Source organism: Drosophila bipectinata, chromosome 3R (assembly GCF_030179905.1).
Source record: "Drosophila bipectinata strain 14024-0381.07 chromosome 3R, DbipHiC1v2, whole genome shotgun sequence".
In the NCBI taxonomy this organism is placed as follows: Eukaryota; Metazoa; Arthropoda; class Insecta; order Diptera; family Drosophilidae; genus Drosophila; species Drosophila bipectinata.
This window is the reverse complement of record NC_091739.1, coordinates 16,517,214-16,543,057: the sequence shown is the minus strand read 5'-3', so window position 1 is coordinate 16,543,057 and position 25,844 is coordinate 16,517,214. Positions and strand designations below refer to the sequence as shown.

At 46.1% G+C, this 25,844-nt stretch overlaps 9 protein-coding genes across 9 annotated transcripts; 6 read left to right on the top strand and 3 right to left on the bottom strand.

Annotated features, from left to right (window-relative positions):
* Nucleotides 1-1,311: 1,311 nt before the first annotated feature.
* RpS27 (ribosomal protein S27) lies at nt 1,312-2,719 on the bottom strand. The gene is made up of 3 exons (XM_017248684.3): nt 2,581-2,719; nt 1,763-1,982; nt 1,312-1,699 (listed from the first exon to the last, which is right to left on the bottom strand). The coding sequence occupies exons 1-3, from the start codon at nt 2,584-2,586 to the stop codon at nt 1,671-1,673; spliced, it is 255 nt and encodes an 84-aa protein (XP_017104173.1). The 5' UTR covers nt 2,587-2,719; the 3' UTR covers nt 1,312-1,670.
* A 285-nt stretch (nt 2,720-3,004) lies between these two features.
* Nup37 (nuclear pore complex protein Nup37) lies at nt 3,005-4,232 on the top strand. Its single transcript, XM_017248729.3, has 2 exons — nt 3,005-3,220; nt 3,287-4,232. The coding sequence occupies exons 1-2, from the start codon at nt 3,077-3,079 to the stop codon at nt 4,109-4,111; spliced, it is 969 nt and encodes a 322-aa protein (XP_017104218.1). The 5' UTR covers nt 3,005-3,076; the 3' UTR covers nt 4,112-4,232.
* Nucleotides 4,233-4,969: 737 nt separating this feature from the next.
* On the top strand, nt 4,970-14,621 carry Nup358 (Nucleoporin 358kD). Its single transcript, XM_017248952.3, has 6 exons — nt 4,970-5,313; nt 5,802-8,793; nt 8,858-12,045; nt 12,105-12,813; nt 12,872-13,933; nt 13,991-14,621. The coding sequence occupies exons 1-6, from the start codon at nt 5,242-5,244 to the stop codon at nt 14,332-14,334; spliced, it is 8,367 nt and encodes a 2,788-aa protein (XP_017104441.2). The 5' UTR covers nt 4,970-5,241; the 3' UTR covers nt 14,335-14,621.
* Nucleotides 14,622-14,795: 174 nt separating this feature from the next.
* On the top strand, nt 14,796-16,694 carry LOC108130502 (protein RER1). Its single transcript, XM_070280727.1, is given in 3 exon segments — nt 14,796-15,206; nt 15,276-15,382; nt 15,444-16,694. Coding segments are annotated over 2 exon segments (780 nt in total). The 5' UTR covers nt 14,796-15,206; nt 15,276-15,313; the 3' UTR covers nt 16,155-16,694.
* Nucleotides 16,695-16,844: 150 nt separating this feature from the next.
* Kdsr (3-ketodihydrosphingosine reductase) lies at nt 16,845-18,556 on the bottom strand. Its single transcript, XM_070280726.1, has 4 exons — nt 18,476-18,556; nt 18,191-18,409; nt 17,421-17,989; nt 16,845-17,361 (listed from the first exon to the last, which is right to left on the bottom strand). Exons 2-4 carry the CDS (start codon nt 18,405-18,407, stop codon nt 17,149-17,151), a joined length of 999 nt encoding a protein of 332 aa, XP_070136827.1. The 5' UTR covers nt 18,408-18,409; nt 18,476-18,556; the 3' UTR covers nt 16,845-17,148.
* Nucleotides 18,557-18,579: 23 nt separating this feature from the next.
* On the top strand, nt 18,580-19,110 carry LOC108130503 (peptidyl-prolyl cis-trans isomerase NIMA-interacting 4). The gene is made up of 2 exons (XM_017248960.3): nt 18,580-18,715; nt 18,775-19,110. The coding sequence occupies exons 1-2, from the start codon at nt 18,640-18,642 to the stop codon at nt 19,089-19,091; spliced, it is 393 nt and encodes a 130-aa protein (XP_017104449.1). The 5' UTR covers nt 18,580-18,639; the 3' UTR covers nt 19,092-19,110.
* Nucleotides 19,093-21,586, bottom strand: GlnRS (Glutaminyl-tRNA synthetase). The gene has a single exon (XM_017248954.3). It carries the CDS (start codon nt 21,528-21,530, stop codon nt 19,188-19,190), a length of 2,343 nt encoding a protein of 780 aa, XP_017104443.2. The 5' UTR covers nt 21,531-21,586; the 3' UTR covers nt 19,093-19,187.
* Nucleotides 21,587-21,646: 60 nt separating this feature from the next.
* On the top strand, nt 21,647-23,604 carry RIOK2 (RIO kinase 2). Its single transcript, XM_017248955.3, has 4 exons — nt 21,647-21,926; nt 21,984-22,362; nt 22,420-22,611; nt 22,669-23,604. Exons 1-4 carry the CDS (start codon nt 21,719-21,721, stop codon nt 23,546-23,548), a joined length of 1,659 nt encoding a protein of 552 aa, XP_017104444.2. The 5' UTR covers nt 21,647-21,718; the 3' UTR covers nt 23,549-23,604.
* A 543-nt stretch (nt 23,605-24,147) lies between these two features.
* Nucleotides 24,148-25,562, top strand: LOC108130500 (uncharacterized). Its single transcript, XM_017248957.3, has 2 exons — nt 24,148-25,248; nt 25,311-25,562. The coding sequence occupies exons 1-2, from the start codon at nt 24,192-24,194 to the stop codon at nt 25,505-25,507; spliced, it is 1,254 nt and encodes a 417-aa protein (XP_017104446.2). The 5' UTR covers nt 24,148-24,191; the 3' UTR covers nt 25,508-25,562.
* The last annotated feature ends 282 nt before the right edge of the window (nt 25,563-25,844 follow it).

The window sequence follows — 25,844 nt, the reverse complement described above, 5'->3', positions numbered from 1 at the left end:
ACCCATTTTCAAGGGAGTCCACGGGAAAAATTGACGAAAAATCTAAAAAAAATTTCGATGGGAGGTTTTAATGCAGATTTATGGAGAATCGGTCGACAATTCGATCAAGGTATTCCGCTCAAGGATCATGTAAAAACTTCCAAAGATACAGACTCCCCTGTGGGCCATCTAGTCGTTTCCAGGCACATCCCCATTTTCAAGGAAGTCCACACGAAAAATTGACGAAAAATCTAAAAAAAATTTCGATGGGAGGTTTTGATGCAGATTTATGGAGAATCGGTCGACAATTCGATCAAGGTATTCCGCTCAAGGATCATGTAAAAATTGGCAAAGATACAGACTCCCCTGTGGGCCATCTAGTCGTTCCTATGCGTTTACCCATTTTCAAGGGAGTCCATGGGAAAAATTGACGAAAAATCTAAAAAAAATTTCGATGGGAGGTTTTAATGCAGATTTATGGAGAATCGGTCGACAATTCGATCAAGGTATTCCGCTCAAGGATCATGTAAAAATTGGCAAAGATACAGACTTCGCTGTGGGCCATCTAGACGTTTCCAGGCACATCCCCATTTTCAAGGGAGTCCATGGGAAAAATTGACGAAAAATCTAAAAAAAATTTCGATGGGAGGTTTTGATGCAGATTTATGGAGAATCGGTCGACAATTCGATCAAGGTATTCCGCTCAATGATAAAGTAAAAACTGTCAAAGATGCAGGCTTCCCTGTGGGCTATCTAGCCGTTCCCATGCATTTCCCCATTTTCAAGGGAGTCCATGGGAAAAATTGACAAAAAATCTAAAATAAATTTCGATGGGAGGTTTTGATGCAGATTTATGGAGAATCGATCGACAATTCGATCAAGGTATTCCGGTCAATGATCATGTAAAAATTGGCAAAGATACAGACTCCCCTGTGGGCCATTAGTCGTTCCCATGCAATCCCAGTCATCCATGGGATTCCCATCTATGGGGAACATTAACAAAAAGATTCAAAGAAACATTCTATTGGAGCTTCTAATGTAAACAAAATTCAATTAAGAAATTTCTCCGATATCAAAGTAGTGCATTGGAAATGTAGATACAAAATTTAACCAAAAATTAATAGAAGCCTTTAACGCATATTCGATGATTCCCCTAGATATACATACATATGTCAGTGTACTAGAAATATACAACTCCAAGAGGAATGACATGGAATTTCGCCACCTAAAAAGCTTCGGAAGAAACTTTTAGCGAAACTTGTTTCAGTTGTGAAATAACTTTCCTATTGACATATATTGGTAAAAATGTCCCTCCTTTGTATCCAAATCGACTTTTAAAGCCTATGAAACATTCTTTATTGTAGTCACTAAAACTTTAGGTCTAAGCATAATAGTGAAAAAAATCCCTGAAGTTTTGTTTCGACTCTTGCAATGAGTGAACACAATGAATTTACATCGGTGTTCCAAAAACCATATGAATAAATTACGTCTCTCATTTAAACAAATACGACAAGGTGGTTTTTTCACGTAGCCGACCACAAGATCGTTAATTCTTTAATTCCAAAGCACACAATGGACCAAAGGACCGCCGCAATTGAATTACAAGCTTCTTTCGGATGGGTTCTGTGGTATCTTTACGTTTTAGATTTTATTAAAAAATTAATAATTTGTGGTTCATCGCGAGTCCCATTTTATTGTGGCTTCCTGCGGAACGAGCAGCCTGTAATGAAGACAGAACATTGAATTAGATTTTGTAGGAACAGGATTTAAATGATTAATTTACCTTCTGTCAGCTTAGCGCGTCCTCCAGTAGGCTGGCACAGAATGGTGGCGCAACCGGCGCAGACCACAACGCCCTGGGCGTGGCTGAAGACGGTGGTGATCCTGTAGCAGCCGGGGCACTTCACGTCCATGAAGTACGAGTTGGGGTGCTGGACCAGGCGCTTCAGCTTGTGCTTGCGCTTCTCCTCAGCGGGCAGAGGGTGCAGAAGATCTTTTGCTAGCTGTAAATAAGGAATAGATAATTAGAGCACAATAATACAAGAATTTTTAGAACATTCTATTTGGTTGGACAAAGAGTTTGTTGTGGTTACCAAAAGGTAACTGGAATCGTTATAAACTCAGAAGTTGATTCAAGTTATTGGCACCCAAAAGCCAATAAATTCAAATAAACGATTAACATTTTTCATGGAATATTAAGGAACTGACAACTCTTTTTTTTTTTAAACGCATCAACAAATCTAGACTGAAAGGCAGCAAGAACAACACAAAACCGCCAACGCGAATTGCAGGTTATGGTTGATAACTTTTGCGATTTTATGTTCGCATTGCACTCTACTTCACTTTGTTTACCACCTTTCAATTTCATTAAAAGCTTATTTCTGTTTCACAACAGTTGGAAATCTCTGGGCTGCACGCCATGCGTGGCTCGTGGAATCACTCAGACACACATTGATTTGAGGGTGTATGAACTCGTTTCCATTGGAAAATACACATTTCAGACATAGTGGACACTTTGCGAAGGTATTCAGACCACTTTTTACTCATGTATTATCTAGTTTTCTGTGTTTAAAACGTATTTTAACGCAATTTGGGACCCACCGGCATGTTTTTTCTCTCACAGCTAACACGGAAAAGGAAGTGGTATAAATCGCAGCCAACTTCACTTCGGAAAAAACGCACTAATAAACACCACAAAGCAACTACACTGCAGTTTCCAGCACTGGATATGCTTGAAAGCAGTTTTTATTATTTTATTTAAAAGAAGGACGAATAAATATTGTTTTATTTCATAATTAAAGTTTAAATTATTATCTTAATTTAATGTACCAAATGGACCCATGAATTCCCACCTCCTGTACTTATTAAAAAATATGTGTTTTTTTCCGAATGAAACTTTTTTTTTATATTGTTTAATAAAAGCTATATTTTTATTATTTTATAAATAATTTGTTTTAATTTATTTACTTAAGCCTAATTTCGCGTATTTACTAATTATATATGGTAAACAAGAGGACAGCAGTTATGGTCACACTAATTTAAACTATTTTGGCGCCGGGCAATTGTTGGACAACAAATTATAAAATAAATAGCCGAAATGCGGACTGTATCTGATCCAGACTTTTCGATACAACTAAATGAGACAATAGAGTGCTACGCCATATGCACGACAGATTTTGCATACAATCTGATCGCTGTGGCGGTTAAGAATCATTTGAGTCTTATTCTCGTGGGATTGCCGGCAAGTGACAAAAGCCTAGTCCACTGCGTTGAATGAAAGATTTCTAACTTGTGCGATTTCCTGCAGGAGGAGAACGGAGAATTCGGATGGAACCATCTTCAGGACGTAGACTTGGAGGACAAGGACCAAAGGCGCGTGACGGCGATAGCGTTTTCGCCGGAAACATCCATGAACTGCACGCCGAACAACGTGACCCTTTGCGCCGCCTTAGGTTGCGATATAACCATTATCCGCACCGACCTGGGACAGTTTAATACGCTCCAGCCACTCCAAGCCCACAGCGACTACATCAACGACGTCTCCTGGGTGTGCGAAGGTGAGCTGCTGGCCACCGTGTCCGATGACTTCAGCTGCCGGTTCTGGACCCCAGGCGCCACTCCGGAGAACGTCATCACCTTCGGCCTTTCATCGGCCGGTATGTCTATAAAGAGCCATCCCGAAGATCCCAATAAGGTGCTTGTGGCCGAGAAGAAGGGTATAATACATTTGTATAATGTGCGCACCAAACAAACTGTCGTTTCTGTGGAGTCCCCAAAGTTCCCGCTCTTGTCGGCCGATTGGGCAAACAGTAACCGCCTCTTTGTCACTGCCCTAGCAGGTGGAGATATTGTCACCTGGGACTTGAACAGGCCCTTCGTTCCAGCCGATGTCAAACAGGTCCACGAAGACGGTGGCAGAGTAGTGCGCTTTGCCCCCGGAAGCTCTGAGATGGTTATAGCAAGCATTGGAAGGCCAGATTTGACTCTTAAAGTGTTTGCAGCCAAGTCGACGGTTCCTTTGATCGAAGCATCCTTGAAGACTTTCGCCGGCTTGGCATGGCATCAGCGATTGCCATATGTCACTGCGGTATCCGACCGAAAACTGCACTTCTGGAAGGTGCAGATGAAGTAAATTTATGTCTAAGAAGAATCTATCCAGCTATTCTTTTCATGTTTTTACGATGTCCATGAAAGTTTAATTCATAAATATTTTGTAATTGGAATAAACAATTTTAATGTAAATACATTAATGACTTTCGGGTTCAAATAGCGTATTTGCATGATGAGCGTATTTGCATGGTTCTATATCTTCCTAAATTATTAAAAATTATTTCTAGAAACATAAAAAAAATGTACTGCAGAGGGATATCGAAATGGTCTAACACAACCTCCATCAGTTATGTAGAAAAATTAAGTAAAATTAAAAAAAAATTAAATAATAAAATTACCTATGTAGAAAATTGCTACAATATCAATTCCTTCAATATTTTGTAATTGAGAATAGACTTGTTTAATTAAAAATTTTTAAATACATAAATAAAATGACTTTAATAAAAAAAATATTGTGGTTCAAATAAAAATAGTTTATTCGGAGCTTAACTGAATGATTCTCAATGCTTTAAAGCTATTTTTTAAGTAGAAAAAATATCTTTGCTTTAAAGGGCTAACTAAATGGCTAACACAACCTGCCTAAGTCATTATGTGGTAATTTTTTTAAATTTATATGTAATATAATCAACTTTTTAGAAATGTCTTAGAATTACATATTTATAAGTCTCTGTTTATATATGAAGTATATTTTTAGTTATAAAATATAAAATGTTATATTATAAAGCATAGTTTAACAAAACATATTTTTTATATCAAAAACAAACTCTATAAATTCATTTAAAATTTTAATTTTATTTAATTTTTTGTTGCTCAATAAGAATTGTGTGGAAAAAAAATACTGGAATTAAGGCTTTCATGAAAGTGTATCTACAGCCACACTAAAATATTGTTCCCGGTTTTGCAGATTTTTTTGGTTGCTCGTGTGCGTGCGACCCTTGATTTTTAAGAAGAATTTTACTAAATTTACGGTGTGATTTGTGACAGTTATTGAAAAGTCATACGCCGAGAGCTATTGTCAAGCCGGAGACAAATTGTGAGATATCTTCGTCGTTCGGATGACGCTAGATCTGAAGTAAAGAAAAGTGGACCGCAAAGCACATTTTTGCGAGAATTAATAATTGAACCGTCTGCGGAGTCTTCAAGGGCGAAACAATGCTATCTACGAGAAAGGAAGTGGACGAGCAGGTCCACAAGCTCCTGGGCAAGATGCTACCGGGAAAAGAGGTAAAGGAATGCATCGGAATTTTGTGAAATAACCATAATTGCGAAATCGTCGGCGCCGCCATTGAAAGCGCGCGCATGTGTTTGTTTGCGGCGCCTCCGTTGCTGGTGTGTGTGTGAGGCGGCGGCGTCACTGGGTGACGCGGTAATCCAAAAAGAAACAATTTGCGCGAAATCTGTCTTCCCAAAACACTGCAAATGTTTATTTTTGAAAATGCACTCAACCGCTTCACCGAAGACAAAATTCTGCATTCGGAAAATAGAAATAGAAATGTGAGGTTATGTAAATAGCGGCTTGCAGACTGCGTCCTTGGCTCCCAATCACAGTAGGCACTGTTTAAGAGGGAAATCCCTATAAAGAAAAAATGTCTGTTTTAATTTATTCTATTTAAATTGCTGGCGGATGACAGTACTTCAAAATGTCAAAACTAAAGCAAACCCAAAGTAAATACAAAAAAAATCCTAATCATCGAAACCCTTTTTTATTGCAGCGCGACTACAAGGGTCTGGCGGTGGCGCGTCTCTACAACAGGATCAACGAGTACGCGAAGGCCATTGAGTATTTGAATAGCTACCTACGCGTCAAAGACGAGGCGGTGGCCCATAAGCTCATTGCCAACTGTTACAAGAACCTTAAAACCCCCGATCTACAAAAGGCTCTGCAGCACTACCAGAGGTGCATTCAGCTGAATCCCCGCCAGCCGGACGTCATCAAGGAAGCCTGCCAGCTGCTACTCGACGAGAAGGGGCTGTACAACGCCGAGAGGGCCAAGTACTGGCTGGATTTAGCTGCCGGAGAGGATCTTTCCGAGAACGAACTGGTCTTTGCCCTTAAAATGCGAGTGGAACACGGAGAGACCAACGGCAAAGTTGGATCGAAAACTGATGACGAAAACAACTTGGAGTTGTTGATGCACAAAGAGCTGCAGTCACGTCCGCAAGACGTCAATGTACGCATCAGGCTGCTGCGGTGCTATGTGGAAAAGAAGGACTTGGAACAGGCCTTCAACTATGCCTACAAAGTGGAGCTGGAAGAGGCAAAGGGCTGCACCAGTCAATCCACTCAGTGGTACGAGGTGGTATGGCTGCTTCTGACTAAACTGGAACTGATCATGGCCAAGGATGTGAAAAAGCAGTGCCGTTTCTGGTACTTGGCCCTACATTGTCTCGACCGACTGATGCAGCTCAGCCTAGAGAAGGGCAACTGTCTGGCTGACAGTACCAGTCAGCTCTTTCGTTTGGATCAACATCTGTACAAGTTCAGCAATGTTCTGGACCGATCCGCAGACTCCACGCAGAGGGAGCTGCTGCAGACCTGCTTGGATCACTTCGGCGGTCAGCTGCTGCTGCATGCAGTCGCGCTGATTTTCAAGCGGGAACTTCTGGGAAGCAAAAACAAATGGATTGTTACATTAAGAGCAGTGCTGCCAATGCTGTTCCTGGGATATCAGCTGCGTGCGCCGAACGAGGGGCCAGAGAACCTGTGGATGAAGCACTGTGACGCTGACCAGAAGACGCTGCTAAGGATTTGGCGCCAGAACGGCTCCTTCCGCTGTGCTCAGCTAGGACGCACCTTGTGGGGCTGCTTGGAGCCAGATAACCAGAAGGAGAACAACAACCCACAACAGACATCTCACTCGGGCCTCTTCGCCAACTCGGAGGACCTTTTGACGTGTCTACGCCAGCAGTGTCTGGATAAAAACTGGCGGCGTCAGCTCTATCAGCAGCTCTTCACCCATGCCGAGCAAAAGTTGAAGGAGCAAACTTCGCACCTGGTGCGACACCCGCGACTGCATTCGCCGGTTGCTGAGTGGCCGGACTTGGCCGAAATTGAAGGATACGAGCAGGAGTCCCTGAGTCTGCCGCCACACTCTCTGAACATGCATGTTTACCTCGCCTTGGGCACGGATCCCGATAGCTTGGGCGATGCACCTCGTGTAGTGTTCTATGAGGCATTCCAGCGAGATGTGAAGCAGAGTCTGACCTATTGTGGTTACGAATCCCTTTCCCAGTTAGACATAGATGTGTTTCTTTATGCCACGGTTATCCAGGCCCAGCGTCGGCTGCAAATCCAGCGGGAAACGTACGAGACCTCGAACCTGGGGAACCGCAGTGCTAACGCCCGACCGCTCATGATGCCGTACTCGAACATCATCACTCAACTGGCCGTCATCGAGCAAACTCAATGGTGGGATATTGTGTTGCGACTTCACCGAAACCAGTTATACAACGAGGGAAATCGTACTGAACAGCGGGCCCAGCTCCAGTTAGGTTTGGAGGCCGTCCGAGGGGTGAATGGTCCAAAAGCCGATGCTATCATCATCTTCCAATTGGGAAAGATTCTGCAGTCGCGCTCCGATCGCTCTGCGTTGGAGGCGCGCATCGAAAACCTCTATCGGCAGGGATTCGCCATGCTGCGTCGCCAGCAAAAGCAGCAATTGGAGCCCTTTACGCGCGTCTTCAAGTATGGATCTCACAACTCAACGTCCGCCTGGCAGGAGTTGCAGTCCCTGGCAGAGCACGCCGTCTCCTACTTCAGCGCCAAGATGTTCAAAGCGGGCCAGTACGAGCAGTTCGTGGACGAAGTGCGAGGCCTTAACCTGCCCATGGCCAGTTACCTGCAGGCCGAGGCGTACCGCCAGCTGGAAGACTCTGGCAAGACACCGCGCGTCTCACGAGCACGGTACTCTGAGCGGCGTCGTGAATGTCTGCAGCAGACGAGCGACCTCCTCCGCAACGATGGCCAGCATCCCCTGAGCTCCGTTATCCAGCGTGAGCTGCGCCGGTGCCAGCAGAATCGCAGTTTTCAGGCTGGGGGCGACGACAGCTTTGGCACGCCCGAGCTACACAACAACTCTTCGACCTACGAGGATGCAGAGGATGATTTCTATTCGGTGGCCGCAAATCGGTCCCGCCGCCACTTAAACTCCACGACAACTCCATCGACACCGCAGCAGGTGGTGGTGACCACCGCGCCAGCAAGTCTAGAACTGGAGCAGACTGTCAAGCAGATCAGCAAGTCCCTATGCCTGCTTAAGGATGATGTGAGCGTGGGCCTGGAAGGCGTGCTGCAAGAGATCAAGAACCTGAATGAGCGATTCAATGGAATGGAGGAACTGCTTAAGAAACTAAAGATTAGCTCCACTGAAACTCCAACGCGCGACGTTGATCCTGCTGCCGCATTGGGACTGGACGATTTATTCATCATTGAGGACGCCCTGGCGGAGCAGCAGCAGCAACAGACTGCCGCTCATCAGGTAGTTCAGCCGGCTTATGGGGGACCTACTGCCGGCTACTATAATGGTGTACCAAACACACCATCCGCACAGGAACGCTTCTTGCAGGGCGCCTACGGTAGCCCCATATATAACCAGAACCAGATGTACAACTACTACGCTGCCCAAGCGCAGGCTCAGGCCCAGGCCCAGTTCATGCGTACTCCACCGGCTCCGGGATCCGGGATTCCTCCGGCTAACATGTTTGGTTGGTTTTCTGTTATTCAGTTTTCTTATCTCCATGTCTAATCCCCATTTCTATTCCGTTTTAGGACCCCGCAATCAAAACTTTGGATTGCCAAGCATGTTTCCACCACCGCCTGCTGGTCAAGGTGCACCGTACATTGATCCCATGGCGAACTTCAGTCAACCGCCCCCGAGTCTACTTCCGCCAGCGCCTCAAGCGGCTCCTCTTTCTGTTCCAGTTCCTGCTCCGGGTCCTCTTAATCTAGTGGAATCCAAAGGGGCACCTGGAGGAGGGTTCTTTAACGCATCTTCGCCAGCTTTTGGTCAACAAACTAAACCATTAATAACTCCTTCGGTTCCAGCACCTGCACCAGCTGCTACTGCTTCAGTTTCTGCCTTACCGGCTACTGCTGCTGCTCCTTCGGTTTCAGTAGCTCCCCAAGCTGCTCCGGTCAACGCTCCGCCAATTTTCAATCGTGCTCTCAATAACCAACCCGTTGAAAAGGAGCCGCCAGCCAATGTGGTTATCACCAGCTCGGATCCGCTTCCCAAACCGACCGTAACTAGTGTCCAGCCCACTCTCAGTGTGACCATTCCCGCCCAGCACATCAAGCCTAGTCTGGTGCAGGCTGCGGCAGATCCACCGCAAGTGCAACTATCGGCACCCACGGCACCATTCACTTTCAATTTTGGAACTAACACCACAGAAAGCCCCTTCTCGTTCAAGTCACAGGTGGCTAAGGCAGCCGCCGAGAAGCAGAAGGAGCAGGAGGCAGCGGATCAGGACCAGAACCAGAGTGAAACTAGCGAAAACAGAAGTGGAGCGGCAGACAACTCCACGGCGGAGGACTACGATCCTCGGCCCGATTTCAAGGCCATAATTCCGCTACCCGACGAGGTGGAGGTAAAAACTGGCGAAGAGGATGAGCAGGTCAAGTTCAGTTATCGCGGCAAGCTGTACCGTCATGCGGACAAGGAGTGGAAGGAGCGGGGAACCGGGACTATTAAAATCCTTCACAATACCACTACTGGCGTGTCCCGCGTCCTAATGAGACGCGATCAAACCCATAAGATTTGTGCCAACCATACGATTACCAGCGACATGACCATAGGGTTTGTCACTCAGGACAAGGACCAAAACAAGTTAATTTGGGCTGCCAATGACTTTGCGGATGAGCAGCTGACCCTGGAGAAGTTCCTGTTGCGATTCAAGACGTCAGAAACTGCGAAGGAATTCAAAGAGGCGTTTACCGCCGCCGCTCAGCAAAGTTCCAAGACGAAGGAAGTGGAGAAGCCCAAGGAAAAGACCGTGGCTCCAGCTCCAGTTCCAGTTTCGGTTACCTCTTCAGCTATTTTTAGCCAGCCCAAGAGCTTTGTGACTAGTACCCCGTCGGGAAATATCTTCAACAAGCCGCAGGATCAGACCAAGCCCAAGCAGAGTGAACCGAACGCCGCTCCAGACGTAGCCAAATCTCTCTTTGGCGGCATGTCATCACTTTCGACGGCTCCCCCATCATCTACCCCGTCGTCGTCAGCCGCCCCCTCGCCATTTGCCAATTTCAGCTTCACCACCGCCACATCATCTGGCCTTGGCACGGGAGCGACGCCTTTTGGAAATCTCTCCTTTGGAAGTGTATCAGCCGTGAACACTTCTGGTAACTCCACCCTTTTCACCACGGCTCTGGTCAAAGACAACACCCTGCAGCAGCAACCCCAGCCGACACCTCAGCTAAACAAATCATCTGCCTCCGATGCCGAAGATGAATATGTTCCCACGGCCCAGTTTGCGCCAGTTATACAGCTTCCAGATCTGGTAGAGGTGGTCACTGGTGAGGAGAACGAGGAAGTGCTCTTCGAGCATCGGGCCAAACTATTGCGCTTCGTCAAGGACACCAACGAGTGGAAGGAACGTGGTCTGGGTAACATGAAGGTGTTGCGGGATCGCAAAGATCATAGCCAGGCGCGCTTGCTGATGCGTCGCGAGCAGGTCCACAAACTGTGCTGCAATCAGCGCCTCCTGCCCGACACAAAGTTCTCCTTCGCTTTGAATCTCAAAGCAGCTGTCACATGGGCTGGCCAAGACTACTCGGAGGAGGAGCTAACCACTGAGCTGCTGTGTGTTCGCTTCAAGACGCCGGAGCTTTGCCAGCTATTCCTTGATGCGATAAAGAAGGTTCAAGACGAAATGGGATCCATCAAAAAGGAGGAGAAGGTCGACCCGCCAAAGAAGGTCGAGGAAGAGAAGCCAGTAAAGGGATTCGGCGATGCCTTCAAGCCCAAAACTGGAAGCTGGACGTGTGATTCCTGCTACACAAGCAACGACAAGGACCAGGCGAAATGTGTGGCCTGCCAGGAGCCCAAGGACAAAACTCTTTCAGCCAAACCATCCGGTGGCTTGGATCAAAGCAAGGCCCTGAATTTGTCAACTAGTACCAGTGGTCAGTTCTCTTTCGGTTTTGCAAAGGGCGGCGCCAATGCTACCTCAGGAGGATTCACATTCGGGGCTACCACCAACTCACCATCCGTGGGGGCATCGAAGAGCACTGGAACCACAGGATTCGGAGACGCCTTTAAGCCAAAGGCAGGCAGTTGGTCCTGCTCTGGATGTTATGTGAGCAACACGGCGGATGCTCTGAAGTGCAGTGCCTGCCAAGCTCCGAAGGATGGCAGCACAGAGACCAAAAAGGAGACTCTGACCTCTGGAGTCAGCACAAACTCACCATCCGTGGTGGCATCAAAGAGCACTGGAACCACCGGATTCGGTGATGCCTTTAAGCCAAAGGCAGGTAGTTGGTCCTGCTCTGGATGCTATGTGAGCAACACGGCGGAGGCTTTGAAGTGCAGTGCCTGCGAAACACCGAAGGATGGCAGCACAGATACCAAAAAGGAGACTCTAGGCTCTGGAATCACTTTGCCAGCTACCACAACATTCTCGTTTGGGTTCCCGCCACAGCCTGCTAGTAAAGATCCATCGTCAGCCCCTGATCAGCCACCGAAACCAGCCAGCAGTCTGTTCGGATCAACATCGTTCAATTTTACACCATCCCAGCCAGCTACGGCTGCCGTTGCTCCTTTTGCTGCTGGCCCAGCTCAAGTCGTTGCCCCTGCCGCACCGATAGGATCAACCAACTTTACCTTCTCCATGCCCAAGCCCGCCCAGCTACAGCCAAAGAGTCCGATTGCAGCAGTTGGCAATGAGGGGGACGACAACGAATACCACGAGGAGGAAGAAAACACCGCCTACTTTGCGCCCGTTATCCCATTGCCGGATAAGGTAAGAGTTGGGAGAGACTAAATTAATCTTTTAATCTTCACCGAAAACTAATCTTTCAGGTTGACGTAAAGACTGGTGAGGAGGACGAAGAGGTGCTGTATTCGCATCGCGCCAAGCTCTACCGCCTCTGGGAAAATAGCGAGTGGAAGGAACGTGGATTGGGCGAAGTGAAGATCCTTCGCCATAAGGTAACCAAGAGGCTTCGTGTAGTGATGCGACGCGAACAGGTGTTCAAGATCTGCCTAAACCATGCGCTCAACGAGCATACACCCTCGTATAAGAGGAAAGATGAGAGGTCCTGGATGTTTGCGGCTTATGATTTTAGCGAGGGCGAGAGTGTCCTTCAAAAATTCACTGTGCGATTCAAAAATGCGGAGATAGCCCAAGAGTTCTTCGCTGCCGTTCAGAAAGCAAAGGCTGGCCTTGTGGATGTCCAAGAAGTGAGTGACTCCTCAGCCAACGAGTCCTCAACGCCCGTTGAGGAGTGCCCCGGATGCCGGGGCTGCGACTCGGAGGCCTTCGTGTTCCCCAAACCAGTGGGTGAACTCGGAAATATTGCCGCTGAAGACGATCCATCCGTCACGCTTCCAATGTATCAGCCAGCTTTGAAACTCCCACCCCCAGGGTTCGCAGCAAACACGGCCAGTCCTCTGTTTAAGGCCAGTTCCCTGGGCACGTCAACCACAACGCCATTCACTGGATTTGGTAATTTGTCAGTTTCTGAAGAAAATAAGACTCCCAGTTCCGCCTTTCTCTTCGGAAGTGCTTGTAAGTAATAAGGATATTTGTTATCGTGAAAAATATTAAAATTTTTCTAAATTTTTAGCTAAACCCGCACCTGGAACTCCATCCTTCGGATTGAAGTCATCTAGTTTTGGCTCCGCACCGCAAGGCAATGTTTTGGGCTCCATTTTCGGAGGGGTTGCCGCGGATAACCAGAGCTTGGCTTCTGATTCTGCAAAATCAATTTTCAGCGGGGTGCAGGAGAAGAGTGACGCCCCAAAATCAATATTTGGTACTCCGTCCAAAAATGAAGGTTCCACATCCATTTTTGGTAACGTAAGCTCCCAAAATTCGGCGGTTGATTCTTCCAAATCCATCTTCGGAGGAGTGCAACAGAGTGCCAAGAGTGACGATCAAAAAGCATTGTTTGGTGCTCAAAAATCCATTTTTGGCGGCTTGCAGCAAAAGCTTGAAGATTCGAAATCTACTTTTGGAGGCGGTGGTGCCGCCAGTGTAGGCGGTTCTGGTGGCTTTGTTTTCGGTTCCAGTGGCAAAGCCCCAGGCTCTATTTTTGAACAGAAGACCACCAACTTGTTTTCAAATCTTGCCAAGCCCACTGATGACGGCGAGAAGCCGAATGAGGGAGAGAAGAATAAGGAACAAAAGGATACTGAGAAAGAGCCGGAAAAGGCACCTGTCTTTGCTTTTGGAAATGCTGACGATAAGAAGACTGGAAGCACATTTGCCGATCTTGCAGGAAAGTCTGGAGGCACATTTGCCGATCTTGCAGCAAAGTCTGGAGGCACATTTGCCGATCTTGCAGCAAAGTCTGGAGGCACATTTGCTGATCTTGCCGCCAAGAATCAGGGCACGGAGGCAGTGGGATTCAAAAAGTCGGAGGGAGGCGGTTTTTACAACCTGACCCATCAGAACGCGTTTAAAAATTTCCAGTCTCCGCACAATGAGTCTGGCAAGGATGGTGGAGATAACGATGAGGACGGCGACGCCACCAACGACGACAACTATGATCCACACTATGACCCGATTGTGGAGCTGCCGGACGAAATAGTAGTTACCACTGGAGAGGAGAACGAGACAAAGCTGTTCGGCGAGCGGGCGAAGCTCTATCGTTATGATGCTGATACTAAGCAGTGGAAGGAGCGCGGTAAGTTCAATAGGCATACATTTTATCCAAATATTTGATATTATATTTCTGTACCAGGTTGCGGTGAAATAAAGGTGCTGGAGCATAAGGAACTGCAGCAATTCCGCTTGCTGATGCGACAGGAGCAGATCCACAAGCTGGTCCTCAACATGAAGCTCACCGACGATCTTAATATGAACTACTTGAACGAACAGAAGAAGAGTTTCTGTTGGGCGGGCTACAATTATGCGGTGGACGCGGAAGGCAAGGTTGCCACCGAGGGAGCGTTGGAGAGACTCGCCGTGCGTTTCACCAAGCAAGAGATAGCCGACGAGTTCCTCGCAAAGGTAACGTCGTGCCGTGAACGTTCCAGGAAATTGGCCAACGACGCCGAAGATGCCAGTAACAATGTGGAGGTTTAAACCATAACCGATAGATTGTAAAAAAAGTTAGTAATATGTAGCATGATTATAATCGAGTTATAAGATAATCCTCTTTTAAGTATTGGAAGTTGTAATGCACAATTTTCATGTCCAGTTATGGTAATAATATTTAAGATAAAAACAGCGGCGGATGTCTGTCAAAATTGCATTGAATTCATTTAGTAAAAACAATATACATGTATAGTTATGTTCGTATGTTTTTAGTTAAGTAACTTATGTAAGATCGATAAACTTTGAAGTTTCAAATAAAATAATCATTTCATAAACATTTATATTCCAAAATAGAAATTTAAGTTTATTTTTTAAAAGGGTATTGAAAGTGCGCCTGGTACGAGTTATTGTCGTGCTGTGCAGCACTGAGAATAAAGTCACTAAGATCTTTTACAGCACTGAGTTTTTATTTTTCCGTTATACAATACATACGCCGACAGCGCGTTTGGCAACACTAATCTGCATTCGATAATGACGTGGTGAACAGAAAAAGAACAATTGTAATTAAATTAATTCGAATCGCCGCATAAAAATTAACCAAGGACTTCCCCAGAGAAGTTACAACATAGTAGACAACAAGGGGACAAGCAGGCGCCGAAAAATTTTATTTCCTAATACATCTAAGGGCAAAATTCACATTCTACCAGGCGGAAGAAGAAGAGCAAGACGCAAGCGGAGAGGACTATGAAAAATAATTAGCGGAGGGCTAGTTTCGTGGTTTTTGTTTTGTTAGACCGTTCTACTGCCTTGTCCCATATCTTAAAACTTGGAATCAATACACGTGGTCGGTGGCAAGGAAGGTCAGCGAACAGAAGACCCAGAGAACCGACAACGTCAAAGTCAACACAAGCATTTAAGAGGTAACGACACGTTCTAAGTTTGCAGACATAGACATTTTGAGGTTGAATATTTTGTTCTATTTCTTATAGTGTTTACTTTTTAATGAGGCGCTAGCAAAGCAGCAGACATGATGAACGAGGACAGCAGTTCCGCCAGCGGTGGCGGAGTCAAGAAGTTTTTTCAGCGGCTATCACAGGTGGGAATCCAGCGGTTCATCAAAGTCTGATCGAATAATCCAATCTTTAAACACTTTACAGACCTACCAATCAACCCTAGATCGCAGTACACCGCACACGAGACTGCGCTGGGTCTTTTCCGGCTTCCTGCTCCTGCTCTTCTGTCTGCGCATCTTCGTGTACCAGGGCTGGTATATTGTGTGCTATGCTCTGGGCATTTACCACCTAAATCTGTTCATCGCCTTTCTTACGCCGAAGATCGATCCAGAATTCGATCCCTATGCGCAGGATGATGAAGACGAAGGTCCTAATCTACCCACACGCAGCAATGAGGAATTCCGACCATTCATTCGCCGCCTGCCCGAGTTTAAATTTTGGTTATCGGTGACCAAGAGTACGGCGATCGGATTGACATGCACGTTCTTCGACTTCTTCAATGTGCCTGTCTTCTGGCCCATTCTGGTGATGTATTTCATTACGCTGTTCTGCATCACGATGAAGCGCCAAATTAAGCATATGATCAAGTACAAGTACTTACCCTTTACGCGCAACAAGCCGCGTTATCAGCGGGTAAATGACCCGGCGCCCGGATCGGTGGGATCTGCGGGAGCCGTGCCTAAGTGACAATTAGCCGCACAGACGCCGGAGAAGGAGGTGGAAGCTGCAGCACCGCCGCCTCCTACCGCAACTAACGATAGCGCTGCGACCAAGGATGTGGGGTCGCCAACAGTGGGTGGAGGAGCATCGTCGTCCGTTAAACCACCGCAAATAATAGCAATCGAGGACTACTAGGGAATGCTGCTACCGAAAACCCCGGAATTGAACCAGAAACATAGAACCAAGCGAGTCCACCATTTTAGCTTGAAATCGCATATTATTTTCGTTTTCGGTTTGTGTAGCATTTTTCTTTTCACTGTTGTGTTGTCGTACGGCGTCTTGTGCAAAATACCTTGTTTACGTATAAATTCTAATGCTTGTTTAACCATATATTATATTTATTTACAATGCCTTACGCCTATTGTGAATCCCAAACGATACTAAAGGTTAGAAGATCAGCTCTAATTTAAACTTCATCCTAAACCTATCATAATTTTACAATTCTTTATCCAAAAAGTTAGGATTATTTACTGTATTGAAAACCAATAATTTTTGATTAGATGCTATAACAGAATATGTCTGAATAAATATACAAACATGTATATTTTGCATTATAATTATACACATTTTTGTTAGCGGTAACTAAAAAAAAGTGTTAAAAGGCGAAAAAAACTGAAACTATAGGAAGTGTATACTGGGTGCGTCTTATGAATAAAGGAGACAGAAAAAACCAAACTAATCCCTTATTATTTAAAACTGACCCACTTATGTATACGGTATGGACACGTAATTGGGTTTTCTTTTTATCTAATCGGATTTTAGCTCGTTCTGGCCATTGGGGAACTTTTAGATATGAAACTACTTCTGATAACGAAAACACAATCGTCAAGTATGTTTAACCTTTTCAACGAATTGGTTAACAATATAAAACATTTTTTATTTAGATTAAGCATTACAACATGAAGACAACAAAACACTAATAATCTAAAGATTTATGAATATAGGGGCATATAGGCGTTCCACATGGGGGCATGAATTATTTAAAAAAATTCAATCAATGATAAATGCTTATTGAAAAACATGGAATAACTACTGGTTAAACAATGCTTCGGAATAATGTCACAATTAATGGATTAAGGTACTGAGCCCTTTAAATAGTTATAATGATGAAAACCAAAACAACCCATTGCTACTCCGTTGCGGACTTGGTTTTATCCTCCCGGGCGCATTTTCGGATTACGCTATTGAAATATTTGTGCAGCCCGTAGCTAAAGAGGCGCAGTGGACCCATCACAATGGAATGTAGAAGATTTGTGAAAAATCCATCCCAGGGCAACAAACCTCCGCCTAATGTGGTGATCAACCAGCTTTCGGCTCCCACAATCGAGGTGAAGTTTCCTTTCTGCAATGAAAAGGGATTAGGCTATCACACACGAGCGAAGGGATGCAACAATCACTCACCAATGCATCCTTGAGAATGGCTTTGGCCATGACTTCTGGCTCAATCAGACCGCCTCCACCAGAAATGATTTTCGTTTCTCGCGGTTTCGACTTTTCCTCCTCTTCAAATCCCGGAGTGTTCGTATCGCAGGGCATGGCCAGTGTCACACTGACTCCATATTCTCTTGACTCCATGGCTATCGTCTCGGCCATGGCACGAAGCGCATACTTTGTGGCCGAATATGGCCCGTAGCCATAGATGCCAAACATGGCAGCTTGTGAAGCTGTAATCACAATGATTCCCTCACCCGCCTTTTTCATCTTGGGCAGGACATACCGAGTGCAGTTGTAGGTACCAAAAAAGTTTACGTTCATTAGCTTGTGCACGTCCTGTACGGATACTTCCTCGAATACTCCGCAGATAGCCATGCCGGCGCAGTTGATAAGAGCATAGATGGGTCCAAACTCCTCCTCGGTCTCCTTCAGCACTTGAGCTACTCGATCATAGTCGCCTCCAATGTCAAGACTTCGGTATTGGAACTTTTGATCGGGTCTCTGTCGAATCACCTCCATCAGAGCCACGGCTCCACCTAGTTATACAATAAATGGTTACTCAGTTGGGTTGGGTTGAAAGTTTTTTTCGAAGAAGCTAGCAGAAGTACAATACATGCTATTATTTGTATTTTATGTATGTAAATATGCATAGCCTCCATACTGATAAAAATCAGAATTCTAGATTCGAAAATTTTTAGGGTTGGGCTTCCTTGCGCCTAAAAACATAAATGACTCACTCAACATTTTCTCATCCCTGGCTATCACCGTCACATTGGCGCCTTTCATGGCACACTCCACCGCCAAACAGAGGCCTATTCCTTTCGATCCGCCGGTGACCACTACATGGCGTCCCACAATGCCCTTCGGCCGTTTGCCCATCACGAATACGTAGACCAAGTAGTGAACCAGCACCGCAATTGCCACGCATAGAACTACTTCCCAGCTGATTTCCATTGCTGAAATAGGAGAGCGCTATAATTCCAATGGACAGCCTTAATCGGTTTGGGGTGGTGGGCGGTTACCTATCCGAAGTGATTAGAAAGTGCAGCGCCAGTGTAACCAGTCAGCGAAAGCAAGGTTATACCAAAATCGCTGAACATTTCCACGGTCAAGTTGGCATGTCTTGAATAACACATGTGTCCTGAAGCAGCTCCGAATTTATTGTTTACTTGAATTATTTATAAAAATGCCACCTAAGAAAGACGCCAAGGGCGGTAAGGATGCGGGAAAGGGAGGTAAAAAGCCCGCTGCGGAAGACAAATGTAAGTTTTGGATGAAAAGAGTTATCGCCAAAGCTTAACAATGACCTTTGTTGGAGCAGCTGCCGGCAAAGAGAAAAAGGGAGGCAACGCTGTTAAAGTACGCCACATCCTGTGCGAGAAGCAGGGCAAGATCACCGAGGCCATGGAGAAGCTAAAAGCGGGCCAGAAGTTCCCGGAAGTTGCTGCTGCCTACAGCGAGGACAAGGCTCGCCAGGGGGGAGATCTCGGTTGGCAGATTCGTGGGGCTATGGTGGGCCCATTCCAGGACGCCGCTTTCGCCTTGCCCATCTCTACCGTAAACAACCCCGTGTATACAGACCCCCCGATCAAGACTAAGTTTGGCTACCACATCATCATGGTGGAGGGAAAGAAATAGATCTGATTTTATAAACCAATTTTTAATGCGATACAACGCTCTTTTAGTTTTTTTTATGAGTGGATTCCTGTGTATTCTTGGAGTGCTCAGCAATCATCATTTTTTTCCAGCGTCTTCCTTAAGACCGACAGTCCGGTTGAAGACTATGCGATCCTTGGAGGTGTCTGGATCCACGGAGAAAAATCCTATCCTTTCGAACTGGAACTTGTCGTAGACCTTGGCCTGTCGCAGCGCTTGATCTGCGAAAGCTCGGACTACAGTAATGGACTGGTCGCTGATGTCGCTGAGAAAGCCGCCGGGGACCTCATTGGGGTCCTCCGGATTCTTGTGCTTAAACAGCTGGTCGTAAAGTCGAACTTCCAGCGGAATCGGCTGCGACACCCACTGCACAAATGCTTTCGGTTTTTCGGCCTGTTCGGCAGATTGGCTTGAGCAGATGAGTTCGACGACATCACCGGAGGCAGGATCCTTTACGATTTCGTCTACGGAGATTACCAGACCGGCATGTCGGAGACCCACTGATTGCTTGGGTGCCAGTCGACGATAGCCTTTTTCGGGTTCCAGTTTGAAGTCACTACGCTCGATATATACCACCTTGTCCAGAGTAATCTTGTGTGAGCCCTGCTGCGGGTTCTGTGGGAAGTCGGGCACATCAAGCTGCACGGGCGCCTTGTGTGGGAAGTTCTTGATGGTGACTTTCAGTGGCTCTAGTACAACTAGGCGGCGCGGCGCCGTAATGTTAAGAACATCTCTAACGGCTGCTTCCAGCATAGCTGGGTCTACGGCAATTTGGGCTCCTGTGACTCCCATTTGGGCGCAGAAGTTATTGATAGCCTCCGGTGGGAAGCCCCTTCTCCGCAGAGCAGTCAGAGTAAAGAGTCTGGGATCATCCCAGTCGTGGACAATCTGTTCAGTGATTAACTTTGCTATCTTCCTCTTCGACACCAAAGCGTAGTTCATGTTCAGTCGACCGTATTCCCACTGGACAGGACAGTAGATGCCCAGGGCATTGCAAAGCCAGTAATAGGAGGATCTGCGTGATTGGAACTCCTTGGTGCACAGTGAATGGGTGATGTCCTCCAGGGAGTCGCACAGACAATGGGTGTAATCATACGTTGGGTAAATACACCAGGCAGTACCCGTACGATGGTGTGGGATGAACTTGATACGATAGGCCACTGGATCTACTTTTCCCTCCTCCAGAGTCAGCTTGAGTCTCAAAGTAGCCGCTCCCTCATCAATCTTTCCCCGCTTCATGTCCTCGAACAGTTGAAGGGACTCTGCAGTGGGACGTTCACGCCAAGGGCTGGGTGGAGGGTTGAAGCCCTTCAGTTCCTCGGCCTTCTGGTGGCACACGTAAGCCAATCCCTTCTTAATAAGGAGTACAGCCCATTCATACAGCTGCTGAAAGTTGTCTGACGAGTAAGTTATCTTGTAGGGCTTGTAGCCCAGCCACTCGACCATCTCCCGAATCGCTACAAAGAACTTTTCCTCCTCTTTTTCTGGATTGGTGTCGTCGTAGCGCAAATAACAGACTCCATCGTGAGCAGCTGCATACCCAAAATTGATATTAATCGCCTTGGCGTGTCCGATGTGCAGAATTCCATTAGGCTCCGGGGGAAAACGAGTGTGCACCTTCCCACCAGTTCTCTTGAGGTGCTCCTTGAGCAGTTTCTCCGTTTGCTCGGTGACCACGTATCCATCGGTTTTAAAGTTTTCCCCAGGCGCATGGAAGTGAACCTTGGTCTTCATTAGTTCCGCAATCGTGGTAGCACCATCGGAGTCAGCTTCAGCCGTAGCAGATGGTTGAGCCGCCTCCTGCTTTGGCTTGGCTTGCGCCTTGGGCTTCTCGTTTTGCTTAGGCGGAGGCTTGAGATCGGCCTCCGTTTTGGGTCCCAACAAGTCGAATATCTCCACATCTATAGCTGCCTTGACGGACTTCGCATCGGCCCACTTCAGCTCACTTCTTACGTCCTGCAGGATCTTGAAGGAGTTAAAATGGTAGCGCTGTTGCAACAGAACCTCCTTGTAGCTGGCCTTGATCTTGGACTGCACGGCTCGTTCGATCTCCTCAGAGGTGACTACCACACCCACTCCGCACTCCTTGTCCAACTCTTGTAGGTCAATGCTAGCCTTAAGTTTTTGTCCGCATTTAAGCACATACTCCAGAGCGGCGTCGACGCGCTGCGTGTTGTCCAGCTTGCGCTCCACAATGTAGCGGACCAAAAGAGGCAGGTGCTCCGCTGTCTGGGGTTTCAACCTGGAAGCCAAGTGGTAAATAAGCATGCCGGTGCCATCTCCTAAGGCGGCCCCTGCCCCCACTTCCGCCAGCGCCAGCTGAAGATTTTTGGTCACGTTCGCATTCTTAAGGGTCTCCTTGGCCTTCTGCTCGCTCATTCCGAGCTCCTGGAACCGGGCTATCAAATCCTCGCCTGCCATGTCCTCGTTTTTTAGTCAATCCAGATGATGTGCACTCCAGTGGGACTGCCCTCGATAAAGTCAGAAATCCTGATTGTCACTTGGCGACTGAAAGAAACCTATCGATAACATCTTTGTTTTGGTTCATCTCTCTTTCTGCCGCACGTGTAAAACGAAAACATTTCCCAAAACGTAGAAACACCTAAAAAATGGGAAAACTAAACGTGACGGTGCTCAGATACCTTACCAAGGAGGATTTTCGGGTCCTGACAGCCATTGAGATGGGCATGAAAAACCACGAATTGGTGCCAGGCCCGCTCGCTGCTGCCATAGCCAATCTCAAAACAGGTGGAGTCCACAAACTGCTTAAGGAACTCTGTAAGCACAAGCTTCTTTCCTACGAGAGAGGCAAGAAATGTAAGTATCTTCTTAGCTAAAAAAGGATCTCATTAAACTAAGTTAAATTGAACACAGATGATGGCTACCGGCTTACCAACACCGGCTACGATTATTTGGCCCTCAAGTCGCTCACCTTGAGGGGATCGGTCAGCTCCTTTGGTAACCAGATTGGCATTGGCAAGGAATCCAACATCTACGTGGTGGCCGATGAGGAAGGGACTCCCATTTGCCTAAAGCTTCATCGTCTGGGGCGAACATGCTTCAGGAACGTAAAGTCCAAGCGCGATTACCATGGTCGTCGACACAAAGCTTCCTGGTTGTATTTATCTCGCATCTCGGCCACCCGTGAGTTTGCCTACATGTCCGCCTTGTATGACCGCGGATTCCCAGTTCCCAAGCCTATCGATTTCAACCGGCACTGCGTCCTTATGGAACTCGTCAACGGATGGCCTATGTAAGATGTGTAATATTTTTGCCTGATTTTTAATCTCACGTTTTAATTCATTGAAAGGACCCAAGTTCACGAGATTTTGGACGCTCCACAGGTCTACGATGACCTTATGAATCTAATTGTCCGCTTGGGAAACTCAGGAGTCATTCATGGCGATTTCAATGAGTTCAACTTGATGCTTACGGATGCCGGAAAACCAATCTTGATTGATTTTCCCCAGATGATGTCAACCTCACACGAGAACGCTGAATTGTAGGTGTTGTCAGTAGCTTACAAACATTATCTTTAATTATCTTTTTAAACGATTAGCTTCTTTGAACGAGATGTCACTTGCGTGCGAGAAATGTTCCGTCGAAAGTTCGGCTACGAAAGCGAAGACTACCCGAAGTTTAGTGACCTGGTGCGCGAGGATGATTTGGATGCTGAAGTTCATTGCACTGGCTACGGTTTTACGAAAGAAATGGAACAAGATCTACTGCAAGAGTATGGCATGGTCGAACAGGACGAGAATGACGAAGAAGAGGATGATGAGGCAGAGGAACCGCCCGTTCTTGTTCCCGCGGCAGCTGATGCAGAAATAGACGAGTGCCGCCGCCAGGTGGAAAACGAAGTCTTATACAGCGAGAACAAGCGCACACAGAAATCTGATGATGCAGTGCGTCGCTATATTGAATCGTGTACCCAGTATTTAGGTAATCTTGCAGTGGGTCCTGAGGTTCCCGATCAGAACCTATCTTCAAAGACCGAAGACACAGATCTTAAATTACCATTAAAGACCGAAGATATAGATCCGACATTAACATCAAAGATCGAAAGTACAGCACAGAAAACCATCCCAGAGGTGGCGTCTGATTCCGCCATTATAGATGAATCCAAATCTATTAGTTCCAACGATCTGGATACTGACGAAGTTCCTGAGTTGGTGGACTTGGACCCGAATTCTCGCATGTATCGGCTCAAAATGGTCGAGCAGCTGTTGAATGATGCGCGGAGTCAACGTTCCTACTCCACAACAACAAGCACAATTGCTCAATCCGTGATCACCGACCGGATAAGGCGCAATATGGACATTAAAGAGAAACGGGAGCAACGCAAGAAGTGCGTGGCCAAGGGAGAAGCCAGTGCAGTGCATCGTCATCGCAAGGAAAATAAGGATGTGGTGAAGGAGTATGCCGGTTGGGATTTCTAGAGCGAGTTCAACCTAGTGATATGTATCTTTTTAATAAAAACAATTAATATCTAATACTGAATCTTAAGCTAATTATAACACGTGAAATTTAGAACCATTTTTAATCAAGGCGCCTGCCAGTTGTGAATTTTTGCACGCATCACACTGTTGTGTAAGCATTAATTAAATCCAAGTGCAAAGTGTCTCGATCTAGTGTAATCCCAGACAAACAAATGCAGCCATTATTCTGTCGTCACGCTTGTTGTAAAATTCTAGCAGTATCTTGAAAGTGATGCCTCTTATTCATACATCTTCCGCTGCTCTTTAGTCACTTGTCAGTCAGCTAAAATAATCCTTCTTTTACTTTTCTACAATTGCCTTTTGTTGGCTTTTATCTGGAGAAACTAACTTTTAGTGGGTTGCCGTCTTGGCCCCGCCAAGATTAATATTCCTAGGTCATTTAAGTAAGTGAGAGAGACGCCGGCTATTCTATTATCTTGAGAATTTTGCCCATACAAGGAAATTATTCAATTGCCGCCCATGACGAAGCAACTTGTCGCGAGATCATTATTATCACCACGTACCCCTGTGCCATTCATATATAAGAGCTGCGCCCCTGACTACAGATATCACAATCAGAAACCCCTAGTAGATCAAGATCACTATGCCAGAGGAGAGCTCCCACCCGGCGCCGAAATGGCTCACTCGCGAATACGTTCAAGAGAAACTGCGCGCCTACTTTAAGGACCAGTCACTCGAGCTAGAGAAATTAGAGGTCAAGCCAGCCATTCCGAATGGTGAGAACTACGCCAGTGTGATGACTCGAGTCAATGTGGAGTACACCACAAAGGGTTCCAAGGACAAGCTTGCTACGAACTTCCTGTTGAAGACTACGTTTGCCGAAAAAGATCCAGCCGCCCACGTACTGGTTCACTATGGCATCTACACCCGCGAGATGGACATGTACGAGAAGATACTGCCTCAGCTGGCGGGTATTATTAAGTCCGAACTGAACGATTCGAGAAAGCTTTTCGCAGGGACTGTCAGCGTAGATCGCGAGAAAGACTCGATTATGTTTGAGAATCTGTCCCTGGAAAACTACAAGGTAATGTGCCGTCTTAAGAAACTGGACCTGGTGCACACTCATCTGGCGCTGGAAAAACTTGCTAGTTTCCATGCGGCGGCTGCGGCTCTCGCAAGTCGAACACCGGGAATCTTTGAAAAGAACTTCGATCGCGGCTTTTTCAATAAATCCGTCCGAGCCTATCAGCCTATTATGAGGAATCTTTTGCAAGCTCTTTCCCGGTCCTTGGAATTGAATAGCGATCTAAAGGAGCGCTACCAGGCCAAAATTGATCGCCTTGTCGACTTTGTAATGGACTACGGAGAGCAGTCCACTTCTATAAACCCAGGGGATTTCGTAACTCTTTGCCACGGTGATCTTTGGACGACTAATTTGATGTTCCAACACGATGAACAAGGACATCCAACCAACGCCATCTTTATCGACTTCCAGTTTAGTGTGTGGAACTCCCCGGCCATCGATCTTCACTACTTTTTCTCTACCTCGATTTATGAGAACCTGCGCCTGGAGAAGCAGTCGGAGTTGGTTCAATTCTACTACTACAAGCTGGCCGATGCATTGAAAAAGGTCAAGTACTCCGGCAAGGTTCCCAGTTTGTTTGAGTTCCAGCAACAATTCAGGGCCAGAGCCTTCTATGGTGAGTAGTGGAGTCTCCGTAAAAATATGGTATTTTTAACATTAACGAGATTAACTTTTCAGCCGTTTTTTCATCGCTGATTTTTGAGCCTACAATGGTTTACAATGGCAAGGAAGAGGCGTCCATGGAACAGATACTGTCCACTTCAGAAAAGGCAATGCGGTTCAAGGATTCGGCTTATCAGGCACCAGAAATTCTAGAAAAAATGAAAAATACCCTTCCCTTTCTAGATCATTTGGGCTTATTAGATGAAATGTGAAACTTTGTTTTTCAAATATTTGAATTGGATTTGTGATTTTATTTAGTATTTATATAAAATATAAATGAAAATATATTATACATATGTTATCTATTGAATATATAGTTGAAAAAGAGTTTTGAAAAAATAAACTTTATTATTTGTGTTTTAATTTGCTTTAAAATAAGACAAACTGTTTTAAAATAGAATAATAATAATCTTACAAAAGTTAGGAAGTTATAATTCCATAAAACTTAACCTCCGCAGTATCTCAAAATGTTTATCTTGAACTTTTATTCCTTAATCAGGGACACGCTACAAAGAGATAATTTTAAGAAGATGTAGTGAGCCTAAATGA